General features: G+C 47.7%; 1 protein-coding gene across 1 annotated transcript in view; it reads right to left on the bottom strand.

Annotated features, from left to right (window-relative positions):
• Positions 1-3,865: 3,865 nt before the first annotated feature.
• Positions 3,866-15,276, bottom strand: part of znf385d (zinc finger protein 385D) — a 68,727-nt gene continuing 57,316 nt past the window's right edge. Inside the window, exons 6-8 of the mRNA XM_076046857.1 lie at positions 14,456-14,637; positions 10,827-10,931; positions 3,866-5,502 (exon numbers count right to left, since the gene is read on the bottom strand). Of these exons, the coding sequence (XP_075902972.1) occupies positions 5,275-5,502; positions 10,827-10,931; positions 14,456-14,637 (515 nt within the window). The 3' untranslated portion in view covers positions 3,866-5,274. The remainder of the gene's footprint in view (positions 5,503-10,826; positions 10,932-14,455; positions 14,638-15,276) is intronic.

Raw genomic sequence — 15,276 nt, forward strand, 5'->3', positions numbered from 1 at the left:
GAAGATGTGAAACATTGCATATGTTCTATACCTTGCACCCTCTCTCTCTCTCTCTCTCTCTCTCTCTCTCTCTCTCTCTCTCTCTCTCTCTCTCTCACTCTGCGTGTGTCCTACGGGATATTTTAGGAGTGCTCTGATTTTTTTTTTTTTTTTTATTTGAAGAAAACAGATGTCTTCGTGCCCCAACTGTGAGCTTGTAAGTTCAGATCCAGGCTTGTTATTCAGCCTGCAGTCATAAATAACTCCCTTTGACTGTGCGCTGCTCTTAATTTTGCATGTTTTGTGTGGTTTTTTTGAACCCACTGCTCTTTGTTCTCTCTCGTGATGTTGTTCCTGAATGTATGGGTAATGCGGCGACGGACTCGCCGGAGGAGAATTTGTATTTCAGGATCATAACGAGCTGCTTTTTACTTACTACATCGTCACCGGGGTCGATGAAAACACTTCTGCCCATTAAAAACCAATAAAGTGAGCAGGAATCCCCTTGCTCCCCTCTCCTTTCTGCAGCTTCTGACATTGAAATAATATCATAATAATGAGATTTTTTTTCTTTTCTTTCTTTGCTCGTTCCCTTACGTCCTCCGCAGCTCCCCTGAACACCGTCTAACTGCTGTGCTGTGCGACGGCTGCCACAGCTGCCGTTCAGAGAGGCCGATAGCTGACAAAGTGCTCAAATAAACATAATTAACACTTTTCTGACAAGGAGACGGAATTGGTCTGGCGCTCGGGCTCGCTGCGCGGCGAGCAAACAGGGGTAAACAGCGGGTGAAATATGAGCCTCCGCCGCCGCTCAAACATCTGCGCTGGAAAACAGGCGTTAATATGAGCAGAGCCTCTCTCAGGGTTTACAGGGATTGATTACTGACGTTCATATTTCTAATCCACTGTTTGTTTATTTAACCCTTTTGTGTTAATTAGTTTCATTGAAGCATCATTTAGAACCAAGTCGCCAGGATTACTCCTGGCCCGTCGCTCAGATGCAATGTCGTTCATGTGGATTCGGAGGCACTAAATTCAGGTTTTGCAGTCCAACACTTTGCACAGTACCAGGTCCAACATCGTTTGGCCTGCTCGGTTAATGTTGTCAGTCACGTCATGGTAGATCTGCCTCTGTGAAGGAGCTATTAAGGACAACAACAACACATAACTGTCTTTGTACACTAATGATAAAGCATCTGCTTGTACTTACAGAGCGTGTCCGTTGGGGACTCACCATTTGTGGTTGGTGCCACCATGTGTTCTACAGCTGATTGCGTGATGTTTTTCAGAGAGCCACAGGATCGAGTGGAGCATCAAGCCTTCTACCTTCTGGCCACTAGGCGGTGCAAATCCTTACACAGTTTCTGCATTATCTTTTTATTTCATTACAATGAGAACCAACAGTATTAGAGTTTGTGGACACGTTTAGAGTATCAATCTATCTATCTATCTATCTGGGTGTGGGTCTGGCTGTCAGCTGGAGCTGAATCATGTGACCCTGCTGACTCTCTGACTCACACTCGGCTCAGATGTGATCTGCATTCCAGCGTTCGCTCGCTTGCTCGGACATCCATCTGTTCGCCATGTTTTCCCCTCTGCTGGAGGCGGAGCTCTTCTCCCCCGGCTCCAGCAGCAGCAGCAGTCGCTGCAACGGACGAACGGACGGACGGACGGACGGAGATCTGCGGCCCTCTTGCAGATGTTTGAGATCATGGCCGTGCTGGGATTATAGAATGGAAACGGCAGCCAGGGGTTTAACTCACGGAACGCCGGCTGTTATTGTCTTTGGAGGTGAAGCTCCGTCGCTCTGGCTGGACGGCCTCATCCTTCATCCTCCATGCAGCAGGGAGCAAAGGGGCGGAGCAACAAACTGAGGGCCTGCCTGAATAAGCTTCGGGGTTCAGGAGAAAAGGAGGCGGATTTCAGATGCACCTTATGAGTTATGGAGTAGCGGTGGCGGTCGGGTCCCTCCAGAATGTCAGCGTTAAGCCACTTAGAGCCGACGTTATTTCCCAGGTGGACGCGGCAGCCACGGCGGAATTCAAGTTGTCAAGGCTTTGAGGATGAATTTACGACATGCGCTCGGGCAAAGACGATGCACGTTGTAGTGCACGTCCTCCTATTGCCACGTGTGCGCCCTTTGATATGCGTGAGCCTCGCACACAGTGAAAACTCTGTCTTCACAGACGAGGGAGGGGCTTGCGTCTTTTTGGTTTTTGGTGCACAACGATTGGCAAGATTGGCTTTAAACTTTGTCCGCTTTGTACACAATCAAACACACTTGTGCACATCTGCCCGAATGGCAAAAGAAGAAGAAGAATGCAGCGACGAGTTCCACTTCAGAGTGGTGGGAGGGTGACACTAGGGTGATTCCTAGAGTCTTTGATTTTTCCAATCATTTTGGAAAAGGCCAAAACCAAAGCAGAAAGGTTTTGGCTCCAATGCTGTTTTTTTTTCTTCTTCTTCTTCTCTGAGAGTCCAAAATTATCCTTTTTTTTTTTCATTATTGAAAAAAAAAAAACAATAACTTCCAAATGACACATGAGTCACAGTGTTTTGCGGGGCAGCGTGTTCCCTTTGGTACCAGCATCACACACTGGTTTATTTTGCTTAATCACATGCACACCAGGCTGCTGCAGCCCCCATTAATACTGGGCCAAAATGTTTTATTCATGGCAGGAAAAGAATTGAGTCCCAAACGAGTTGATTTTTTTGTTACAAAAAAAAAAAAGTCAAAAAAAGTTCCCAAAAGGCTTTGATTGGATGAAATTTCACTGGGTGAAATCAAAGAAGAAATGAAGCAACGGGGAACATTGGAGTGGGAACCGTCTGATTCAAAACGAGTCGTGACTCTGAATATTATGATGCCTCGCTTCCAAACAGCCGCGGTGACGCGTCCTAACGAGGCGCCACCACCGCTGCCGCCACCGCCGCCGCCGCCGCTCTGTGTGTTTGTCTTCCATCTCTGATGGAGGAGCGCTGACCGGAGCGCCGGCTGTTTCTGGCGGAGGCGGCAGGGAAAACTCGCCAGCCAATTAGGCAAGTTAGCCTGGGGGAGGGGGTGTGCGTGCGGGCTGCAAGCATCACATGACGCTGGCGCGGAGCGACTTTGACTGTTTGAGGGAATCCAATAAAGTTTGAAATGAGGAGAGGACGGAGCTGAGGTCAAGCAAAGTGGAGCTGAGGCAGCAGCTCACTCCTCAGCCCCTTTCACAACATTTTCATTAGAAGGAGAGCAAAAGAACTGAACAGCACTGAAGGCTTTTCTCTGCTGCTGCTGATTGGCTCTGGAGGGACACAGTTTAGTTAAGCTCCACCACGCAGCATAATGGCTCGTGTGACCTCTTGCACCAACAGGAAGAGCAAAGCCACGTCATGCTGGGAATAAAGTCTTTTCTTGGGATCTTTTTTTTGGCCTGTAGATTTTTTTTTTTTCCCTAGAAATATTTAAAGTCAAGGACTTCAAAACATAATAGAACGATTTGTTATGAAGCCTTAGTTTGGTCAGAAGTTTTCAGTCAGCTGTTTTTAACAGGCTGACTGTGTTTTTGTGTGTGTGTTGCGGTCAATGACAAAAATGCTTTTTGGGCCACGTGGGATTTTGGCTGCAGTACCATGAGTGGCCACAGGTTAAAAAAAAAACAAAAAAAAAACACATCCATGGTTGTAGACCACGGAACCTCCTGCTTGAAGAGATTTCGCCAGAATACTTCTTCACTTTGTTCAGTTTGTGTTTTATCTTTTTTTTCCCCCCCGAACCGAATTGTGTTTGTCATGTCGCAAATTCCCAAATCGCAACTGGACCTGGGCACTGGCACTGCAAGACGACTGATGAGAGGCTAGGAACAGTGAAAGTGCACCACACAGCACAAGCAGCATTAACAAATTAGGACTTTTTTTTATTTGAAACTCTTCACCTTATACACACTGACGGCTAATATACACAACTTTCTGCGGCTCCTCTGGCCCGAGACACGGTCGGCCAGTTGGGGGCGCCGGGCGCTGGATATCGACTTGGAATGGCTTGTGGCGGATGAAAGGCTCAGACGCACTGGAACACACATGAGCGCACGCACACGCACACACGCACACGCACACACAAACCTGAACTTCCTTTGACTGGAGCCCATCGTCCCAGATTTGTTTATTTTATTTTGTTTTTTTTTTGTTGCAACTCTGTTCATTCTGAAAATCAGCAAATCATTGAATGGGGTTGGACGGACGTAATTGTGTTTTACGCGTCTTCTTTGATCCTCAGCCACGCCTGCCGCTTGGTTTCTTTCTAACGAGATGTGATCAATTCTGCCCTGTCGACAAGAAACCAATCCAAGAGTGTTGCCAATACGTAGCAGATCAGGTTTACCTGGCCTCGTCATGGGCCTTTTTTTTTTTTATGTCAACATCACACAATGTTTTCCTAGCTTGCGGTTAGCTCGGACCCTGGTTTTAAAAGCTACGCTCACCCCAGTGAGGTCTGACATTAGGTTATTCCTTCCTCTACGCTCACATCCAAGGTGGACCAACGTGAAACTTTACACCTACACCACTGGGGATTAGTTTGGTTTAGATACATAGGCCCGCTGTGGCTTGAAAAACACGCTCTGAACAGCAACAGAACAAACGTCTGTAGGTTTTCCAGTTATTATTATTTTCCACACATCACCTTCGGGCTCCTGCCCAGATAAACTCGTGCAACATTTCCCGTCTGACCTGTCAAGCTAGCCTACACCATCACACACACACACACACACACACACACACACACACACACACAATCACGGCACTCACAAACACGTATGGGCGCACACGTGGTGCACACATACACACACATGCACACACACACACACACACACGTAGGAGGACAAACACAAGAACACGGAGAACAAGACGTACGGCGACGATCTAACACAGTCTGGCCACCTAATGTCGACGGCGGGATTAGAAGGGTCTCGCTTCAGTGTCGACGACGACGTCCGTCTTCCCGCCACACTGTCGCGCTTTACAAACATGGTGGAGTGATGACGCTGCATAGTTCACAGGGTTTGTTTTATACATTATTGCGGTAATCGGGAGTCAGGACGTGACACGCAGGGCGATACTGGAGTCAGTCACGCTGTCTGATGATCCATTTAGGGAGAGGTGATGGCGGTGGCGAGGGGGCGGGGTTTAGATGGTCCAATCACAGTATGAGGAGTTTCCTGGATGCTGCTGCGACTCCTTGGCCTGGTGAAGCAACGCGGTTTGGTCCCGGACAGGAAGGAGGCGGAGCGGACGCGCCCGCCCAGGTCGGACGGGTCAATAGGGGGCAAAAAGGACTTGTGGGTGGGAGGTCCTGACAGGTCCAGGGGCAGGGCGGAGCAAGGTCTGCGTCTGGAAGAGCGACGGCGGCGCCGGGTTGGGGCCGTGGCTGCTGCGGTGCGAGAAGGAGTTGCTGATGGCGGCCGCCACCGCCGCCAGGTGGGCGGGAATGATCTGGGGGGGCAGGGCCTGACACTGGTGGTCCTTGGCCAGGGGGAGCTTGATCTGTTGGACAACAACGTTGACGATATAGACAGATGTTAAAAGATACATTTTGCAAGCAACACTTTGAAAATATTCATTACACCGAAGGAAACAGTCTTTTTTTTTTTAGCAATTCTATTTTTGAACGTACACCGGCTATACTATGCTATGCTACGCTATGGTATGCTATAGCTGAACCCTCTTCTAAAGGTTAAAAGGTTAAAGTACCACTAATGAGCCGTGGGGATGCTGCACTCAGAAAACATTTGGGTTGCGTTCAGACTGCAGGCGAATCTGATTCCAATCAGATTCCTTCTCAAATCTGATTCTAAGCGCCGACTGTCCCACACTGTTTTTAGCAAGCGTCCACATGGGATGTGGCTCTGTTCAGACCGGGCCACATGACTGAGCATAGCGTGCAGTGTGTGACGTCATATCACTGCGACAGCGGCTCTTGTTGTGATACAGGCAGCCTGCAGCTGGGCTTGAGTGGAGCTACAGTATCTCCCCACACGCTGAGGAGCCAATGAGGTTCCTCCTCTGCCCGGGGACTGACCGCTGTTTTCTACTTCTTCTGTCCGCTCCATTACGTCACCTCCAACTCCAATGCTCTCTGGTCTGGTGCGTTGGGTTTTGCGTTGCGTAGAGTGACATCACGGACAGTCAAAACCCTGAAACCACCTCTCAAGGCAGGTATATGACTTGAAATGGGCCTGGAATGGCAAGCTTCAGCTCACAGCCAAAGTTCCAAAACAGCCAAGGTTTGTCTTTTTTTTTTTTCTTCTTCTTCTTCTGAGAACATCATGCTGCACTTCACTTAGCAGCTTTCACGTTCCAGTTTTTCGCCGTTCCTCTCCCACCGTCCTGGAGCAACGACACCGACCACAGGCCGGTAGCACTGACAAGATTTAACTCCGAAAATCAAATTGGTCGTAAGAAATGTGGACGGGACTCAGATAGAGGCGGAGCTGAGGTCCGGGGAGCTTCGTGGGGGACCGAACAGGTGCTGGGAATGAGCTGCTAATTGGTGGCAGTTGTTTGCAAACGACCTGCGAGGCGCCAGACACACGGTGCTTTCCCCCGGAAAACTTCACACACCGAGCACTTAGTTGGTTTGGATACGCGTCAGCAAGTCTCTGTCTCACAAACAAAATGCAGCCTTTCAACACTGTATTATTTTAACATAAACATATCCATGGTTGTAGACCACGGAACCTCCTGCTTGAAGAGATTTCGCCAGAATACTTCTTCACTTTGTTCAGTTTGTGTTTTATCTTTTTTTTCCCCCCCGAACCGAATTGTGTTTGTCATGTCGCAAATTCCCAAATCGCAACTGGACCTGGGCACTGGCACTGCAAGACGACTGATGAGAGGCTAGGAACAGTGAAAGTGCACCACACAGCACAAGCAGCATTAACAAATTAGGACTTTTTTTTATTTGAAACTCTTCACCTTATACACACTGACGGCTAATATACACAACTTTCTGCGGCTCCTCTGGCCCGAGACACGGTCGGCCAGTTGGGGGCGCCGGGCGCTGGATATCGACTTGGAATGGCTTGTGGCGGATGAAAGGCTCAGACGCACTGGAACACACATGAGCGCACGCACACGCACACACGCACACGCACACACAAACCTGAACTTCCTTTGACTGGAGCCCATCGTCCCAGATTTGTTTATTTTATTTTGTTTTTTTTTTGTTGCAACTCTGTTCATTCTGAAAATCAGCAAATCATTGAATGGGGTTGGACGGACGTAATTGTGTTTTACGCGTCTTCTTTGATCCTCAGCCACGCCTGCCGCTTGGTTTCTTTCTAACGAGATGTGATCAATTCTGCCCTGTCGACAAGAAACCAATCCAAGAGTGTTGCCAATACGTAGCAGATCAGGTTTACCTGGCCTCGTCATGGGCCTTTTTTTTTTTTATGTCAACATCACACAATGTTTTCCTAGCTTGCGGTTAGCTCGGACCCTGGTTTTAAAAGCTACGCTCACCCCAGTGAGGTCTGACATTAGGTTATTCCTTCCTCTACGCTCACATCCAAGGTGGACCAACGTGAAACTTTACACCTACACCACTGGGGATTAGTTTGGTTTAGATACTTAGGCCCGCTGTGGCTTGAAAAACACGCTCTGAACAGCAACAGAACAAACGTCTGTAGGTTTTCCAGTTATTATTATTTTCCACACATCACCTTCGGGCTCCTGCCCAGATAAACTCGTGCAACATTTCCCGTCTGACCTGTCAAGCTAGCCTACACCATCACACACACACACACACACAAGCTTCAGCTCACAGCCAAAGTTCCAAAACAGCCAAGGTTTGTCTTTTTTTTTTTTCTTCTTCTTCTTCTGAGAACATCATGCTGCACTTCACTTAGCAGCTTTCACGTTCCAGTTTTTCGCCGTTCCTCTCCCACCGTCCTGGAGCAACGACACCGACCACAGGCCGGTAGCACTGACAAGATTTAACTCCGAAAATCAAATTGGTCGTAAGAAATGTGGACGGGACTCAGATAGAGGCGGAGCTGAGGTCCGGGGAGCTTCGTGGGGGACCGAACAGGTGCTGGGAATGAGCTGCTAATTGGTGGCAGTTGTTTGCAAACGACCTGCGAGGCGCCAGACACACGGTGCTTTCCCCCGGAAAACTTCACACACCGAGCACTTAGTTGGTTTGGATACGCGTCAGCAAGTCTCTGTCTCACAAACAAAATGCAGCCTTTCAACACTGTATTATTTTAACATAAACATATAAGAAAATAAATACATGGTGTAGGTTACTCCTTTTTAAAATTGTTACTCTGTATAGACAGAAAAAATAGCGATTCTGCTTTGCTTATAACCTCACAAATCACTATGAATTTATTATCATTATTATTATTATTTTTTTTTACAAACCACTTTCTGAGATAACCCATATGAACTGAGATTAACTTAGCTTAACTGAGGTAAACAGCGACATCTGAGGGGATGTCCTGAGGGGACCTGGTGGGGAACGTTGCAAGTCTACACCTATTGTTTATTTCAGCGTCTGTAGCAGTGCCATCGTGTGAATATCAAACACTTTGCCGATATTCAGACACACAGAAAGAATTAAACGCTGCTCCAGTTGTCATGAAATACATGTTTCTTTGTTATTGTTGTCGCTTGTCTGGAGAAATTCCTCCCCGGTGAGTGCAAAATGATATCGAGAAGGAGGACGGAAGAGACGGAAGGGCAAAAGGAGAGGCATCCAGCCTCCAACAAACAGGCTAATAGGGTGAGGAGGTCAGCGGAGTTATCCGGCCTAATCTTCTGTATCAGTAATGGAAAAGCCGCCGTGTCTCCCAGCGCCGCCGCCACGGGTTATCAATCACAGGCTGGGCCTCGGCAGCCCGGCGGGAAGCAGGGAAGCATTCTTTACTCTGCGCTCATCAGAGGAGCTCCTCTCCGTTAACTCAGTCAATGATGGGTTTCAGAAGGGGGAAAAAAAGGAAAAAGCCATTTCCCCTCCACACTGGTAAACCCCGGCGCTCCGCCTGTGCAAACACATAAACATCAACATATTCCTGCGGGTTCTGTGTCACGGAGAGAGAGAGCCGAGCTGATATTGAAGCCACGTGGCTCCGCCGCGCAACCCGGCGACTCAGCCACATGTGGCAAAACAACTTTCAGCCCTTTTTTTTTTTTCCTCTGCGGGTCTGGCAGCCAGAAGGCAGCGGCTCACCGCCGCCACGACCGCAGAGCCACGGCGGTGGTTGGAAAGTGTTTTCTGCCGTACTCACGACTGGGTTTGTTAGCTCGTCCGCCACTAATAATCGCGGCTGCTTTGGCAGAACGACCGCGAGACTCAAGCGCTTCGAAATGAGATGAAACTAACAAGGCAATTTGTGGCTGAGCGGCGGCGGGAAACCAAACGCCTGCTGCTCTGAAAGGCCTCGCGATGCTGCGTTTAAAGGCCGAGACCTGCAGCTGTTTACCCTTCAGTCACTCTGCTGATCCACTCAGGTTCATAAGACCGGCGATGTAACAAGCAGACTACTGATTCAACTGGCAGTCGAAGGGACCAAATGTGTCAGGGTGGACTTCAAACTCACATGGATGGAAACGCCCATACTACTGATACCAATGGTGATATTGGTGTTGATGCCATATTTATGGATACTTTAGACTTGTATTGAGACATTCATATACAATTGATATGCTGACTACATATATATAGATACATTACTATAAAATTAAAACAATAAATTTCCTCCTGTCATGAAATGAATGAGGCATGGTTCACATTCCAATGAAGGGTGAACTACCAGCTCTTGTGAATGGATGGATGGATGGATGATGGATGGATGGATGGATGGATGGATGGATGGATGGATGGATGGATGGATAAATGGATAGATGGATGAATGGATGGATGGATGAATGGATGATGGATGAATGGATGAATGGATGATGGATGGATGGATGGATGGATGGATGGATAGATGGATGATGGATGGATGGATGGATGATGGATGAATGGATGGATGGATAAATGGATAGATGGATGGATGGATGGATGATGGATGGATGGATGGATGGATGATGGATGAATGGATGGATGGATAAATGGATAGATGGATGGATGGATGGATGATGGATGGATGGATGGATGGATGGATGGATGATGGATGAATGGATGGATGGATAAATGGATAGATGGATGGATGGATGGATGATGGATGGATGGATGGATGGATGGATGATGGATGAATGGATGGATGGATAAATGGATAGATGGATGGATGGGATGATGGATGGATGGATGGATGGATGGATGGATGATGGATGGATGGATGATGGATGGATGGATGGGATGATGGATGGATGGATGGATGGATGGATGATGGATGGATGGATGGATGGATGGATGGATGATGGATGGATGGATGGATGGATGGATGAATAATAGATGGATGGATGGATGGATGGATGGATGGATGGATGGATGGATAAGTGAAGTAAATCCAGTCTACTGTGAAGTCGGAAAGAGGTGAGAATAGCGCTGAATGCTGTAGACTAGTAGTCTCTATTCACCAGACAAATGAATAATTCACAGTAGGTAAACAGATCATGAGGAACAGCGTAAACGCTACACGTATCGACATCAGTGATACTGACTATATCCATTTGGTATCGGATCAGCATCACATTTGTTGTGCCTCTCGTCACTTCCATGCGACCTGCTCTGACACTGACTGGTCGGGGGAGGAGCAGCGCCGTCAACACGGTGTCAGATATCAAAGAGCCGCTGGCGACTCGGCACGTCGGTCTCCCGGCGGCCGAGCGGGGCGAGACGGCCGGGACGTGCGCTGACTCACCGGCTGCTGCTTGCTCTGGCCTTTCTGCGGTTTGCTGTAGGGGCTGTACTTGGGTTTGGCCGGTTTGCCCGCTGCCCGGTCCTTGTGGCGGCGGCTGCTTATGTGCTGAGAAGGGGCAGACGACACAGGGGAGGGAGAGAGAGAGAGAGAGAGAGAACGAGAGAGTTATTATTATTATTATTATTATTATTATTATTATTATTATTATTATTGTTGAATGGAAATTCTATTCAACATGGGGGAAGAAAACATGATGAAACTGAAACTGATGTCATGATAATGTACAAATTTGATCAAAGCAATGAGCTCGGAGCTCCTACTGACACCAGCCGGATGTTTTTTTTCTTCATTTTTCATCGTTTTTCGCCATTCTGCCTCCTTCATTTTTACGGCACATAACGTCCCTAAAAAAAAAATCTGCTACCCAAACATCCTTCCAGACTGTGACTCCCTGGCCGTGTCCGTCTGCAGGAACCACACAGAGGGAAAACAACAACAACGAGCGGCTTCACAGGGAGTCGTTTTTCTCCTCCTCCTCCTCCTCCTCCTCAGAGGAGAGCGGAGCCTCCAGGAGGCAGGGACCACCATCTGATAGCGACTCATCGGGAGCAGATCTGGCAGTTATCAGCACAGGGAAATTCATCTCCTGGGGATTGTGTTCATTGATCAGATCTTCTTCTTTTTTTTTTTGTTTGTTTCCAAAACTTTTTCTTGTTTGAAAAGTTTAATGGTTTCATCACCGACACCAACAGATCTGTATTTTATTTATTGATTTATTTATTTTTACCACAGCTTACTAGTGACGCTTTATAGATGCCTGCTGCGCCCCCCACAGCCCCCCCACCCCACCCGTCCCTCCCTCCTTCCTCCGGCTGGATGCCATTTCAGGATAGATAGCTTATCGTGCTCCGAGGCGGGAACCTGACCAGCGCGGATGGAGGCAGTGGAGCTAAAAATACACCTCACGCCTCGGAGCAAAGGGTGCTACAGCTTTGACGGTGGCATTTTCACCACCCCTGGTGAAGATGACTGCAGTTGCGACGCTGCGAGGCGCCAAACGGTCGGCGTTAACCAAACAAAATGTCCACACATTCAAAAAAAAAAACAAAAAAACAAAAAAAAACACAGAAAAAGGGTAAAATCACCATCCAGTGGGAGTCTATTCACTGCAACAGTCAGCAGCGTCACCTCACAGCGACAAGGTGATGGGTTCCATTCCCAGGCAGAAACCATTTCTGCGTGGATGTGTTCACTGCAGGGTCTGTGGCTCTTCCCACAATGCTGAGGTGTGCACGCTCTTCTAAGTGGCTGCTGATTTAGCGTTATGTTGGGTTGTCTTTCTCGCTGGGAGTCAAACCGGCAACCTATCCGGGTTGCAGCCCTGCCTCCGCCCCAGGAGGGCCGGCAGAGGCCTGAGAGCTGGAGGAATTTGGGTTGGATGAAGGGAAGGGAACTCGGAAGAACGGAGACGTTCCCCGGTGTTGTCAGACCAGATTCCCCACCAGCGTGACGGAAACGAGGAAAGAGGATTTTACGAAAAAAAAAAAATACATTAAAAAAAAAAAAAAACACTCCGTCCCAGCGAATTCGGGCTGGCGTTTCTCGCCTCAGACGCACCAAACAGATCATTAGCAGAGCGTCTTTTTGACGGCGGCCTGATCTGCCTCTCATGAAAAGAAGCCATTTCCCGCTAATTTGCGCCGCAGGCTGCTGGTTTAGTCCAGAACGACCAGCAGGAAATCACTCGTCTATGTACAACCACTTCCATTTTTTTGATTTTTTATTTTTTTTTGTCCAACCTGACAAGATGGGGATGAGCATCATGTAAATGACATTTCAGACAAGCTGCTGACTGTGTGTGTGTGTGTGTGTGTGTGGCACACTCGCAACAGAACCGGGACGAACCGTCGTTAATCAACAGCCATCACGGGTGGGGGGTGGGGGTGGGGGAGGCGGTGGGTGAGGTGAGGCAAGTGGAGGTCAACGCTTCGCCCTGCTGCCTCTTATTATTATTGTTTTTTTTTTACGATGGCAAAGGAGATTGGGGCGGTGGTAGTAGTGGTGGTGGTGGTGGTGGGAGGGGCAGGGGGAGGCAGAGGGGGGAGGGAAGAGGAGGGTGGTGCACATTCGTCAATCAAAATTAATGAATTCAACTACGGAGCTTGGTGGCAGCCCTGGTGGGACACAGTAAGAGGACAGCAGCCTGCCGTCCTACCATGTCAGCTGGTCACATTTACTGGCGGAGGGGGGAGGGGGAGGGGGAGGGGGAGGGATTTAACAGCACCACGGAGGGCAGTCGGACATTTATGGCAGGTTATTTACAGGGACACTTGCCTGACCTGATATAACTGATATAATGAGTTTCGATACCATGTGCTGTTTTTTTTTCTGTCTTAATAATTTGACTGAAAAATCCCCCCCTAAAAGAGGAATTTCTACAAGCAGCGATGTTCCCATGAGGACCATTTAGTTCCTCTTCTTCTTCTCCTCCTCCTCCTCAGGACCAAAAGGTGGGCAGTGAAGGAGAGAACTGGCAGACAGTCTCTCTCAGAGAGACTGGATTTACTTCACTTATCCATCCATTCATCCATCCATCATCCATCCATCCATCCATCCATCCATTCATCCATCTATCCATTTATCCATTTATCCATCCATCCATTCATCCATCCATCCATCCATCCATCCATCATCCATCCATTTATCCATCCATCATCCATCCATCCATCCATTTATCCATCCATCATCCATCCATCTATCCATTTATCCATCCATCCATCCATCATCCATCCATCCATCCATCCATCCATCCATCATCCATCCATCCATTCATTCATCTATCCATTTATCCATCATCCATCCATCATCCATCCATCCATTCATCCATCTATCCATTTATCCATCCATCCATTTATCCATCCATCCATCCATCCATCCATCCATCATCCATCCATCCATCCATCCATCCATTCATCCATCCATTCATCCATCCATCCATCCATCCATCCATCCATTCATCCATCTATCCATTTATCCATCCATCCATTCATCCATCCATTCATCCATCTATCCATTTATCCATCCATCCATTCATCCATCCATCCATCCATCCATCCATCCATCCATCCATCATCCATCCATCCATTCATCCATCCATCCAGGAGGCCAAAACGCGGAAGATGATTGGGCGAAACCTCCTTCTATTGCTTTCAAGTGCACCAACCAGATGTGTCTCCTGCCAGTGAAGCCGAGAGGCCTCCAGTAGGTTGTTAGACGCTCGCCACTGCTCTCTACTGAGCAGTTTTTGCAGTTTAGTCCTCCGACGTCAACCTTCCAGTGCCGAGCTTCTTTCCTCTTCCAATGTGAAACAACCAACGAGCTCTGATAAAACTGCAGCCACCTGAGCATTCATGCTAATATCACGCTAACATCTTTAGCAGCAGCTTGGCTTGCAGTCACTTCCCCTATTTCCTCTTTGCGGAAATGAACCTTGATTACTTGAGCAATAGGAAGTATTTCAGATTCAGACGCACCAAGCTGCACGGGGAGGACAGAAAGCGGCAAAACAATTCCTTTTTTTTTTTTTACATACTTTTAAATGTCATTGTGACGTCATCGGGTCATCTCACCTGCTTCAGCTGAGTCTCTGAGTTGACGTGCACGTCGCAGATCTCACAGTAGAAGGTTTTGTTCTGCAGGCCAGTGGACGACTTGGTGGTCGTGGCCAGTTTGCTCTTGACTCCCGGCCGGGGGAAGGACTTGATGGAGCCGACGCCGGTGCGCGCCTCCAGCATCGTCTTGTGCTTGGTGCCTGCAGGTTGGGACAGGAAGCAGCACAGATGGTAAAACTTCCACTCTGCGGCGTGTGTGTGTGTGTGTGTGTGTGTGTGGAGTTGAGAAGTTCAGGCGGTGACGCTCGGTGTGGAAGGGGTCGGCCCGTAAATGTCCCTGAAACCTCACAGATCAAAGATGAAAGTCTCGTAGAGCCGCTGGGTTCAAAGTGTCACACTCGGCCTGAGCTGTTGGCAGCTGCTGAACACTGGACCAGACCAGATGATGAATTTGTTTCTCATCACTTTATAAACTTTCACCTACTATGTACACCTTGATACTCATGCATATAGTATATATATATATATATATATATATATATATATATATATATATATATATATATATATATATATATATATGTATATATATATACATTTACAGTACTACCCAGAAAGTTAGAATACCCTGAAAAGGTTGTTGTGTTTCTGCAATTCAACTTAAAAGGTGAATGTGACATATTATACAAAGGAATAATATGCAAATCAATATTATTTCAAGTTGTTTTTTCTTTGGATTTTGCTGATCAGGTCTTGCAGCTTAAAAAAAAAAAAAAAAACTCAAATTTTATTATAATGTTCTGAGTTTATGGCTTTGTGGTTTTAATAAGCTGAAAATC

The sequence above is a fragment of the Nelusetta ayraudi genome, unplaced genomic scaffold, assembly GCF_046127955.1.
Source record: "Nelusetta ayraudi isolate G7.1 ecotype Tasmania unplaced genomic scaffold, CSIRO-AGI_Nayr_v1 ptg000091l, whole genome shotgun sequence".
Lineage (NCBI taxonomy): Eukaryota > Metazoa > Chordata > Actinopteri > Tetraodontiformes > Monacanthidae > Nelusetta > Nelusetta ayraudi.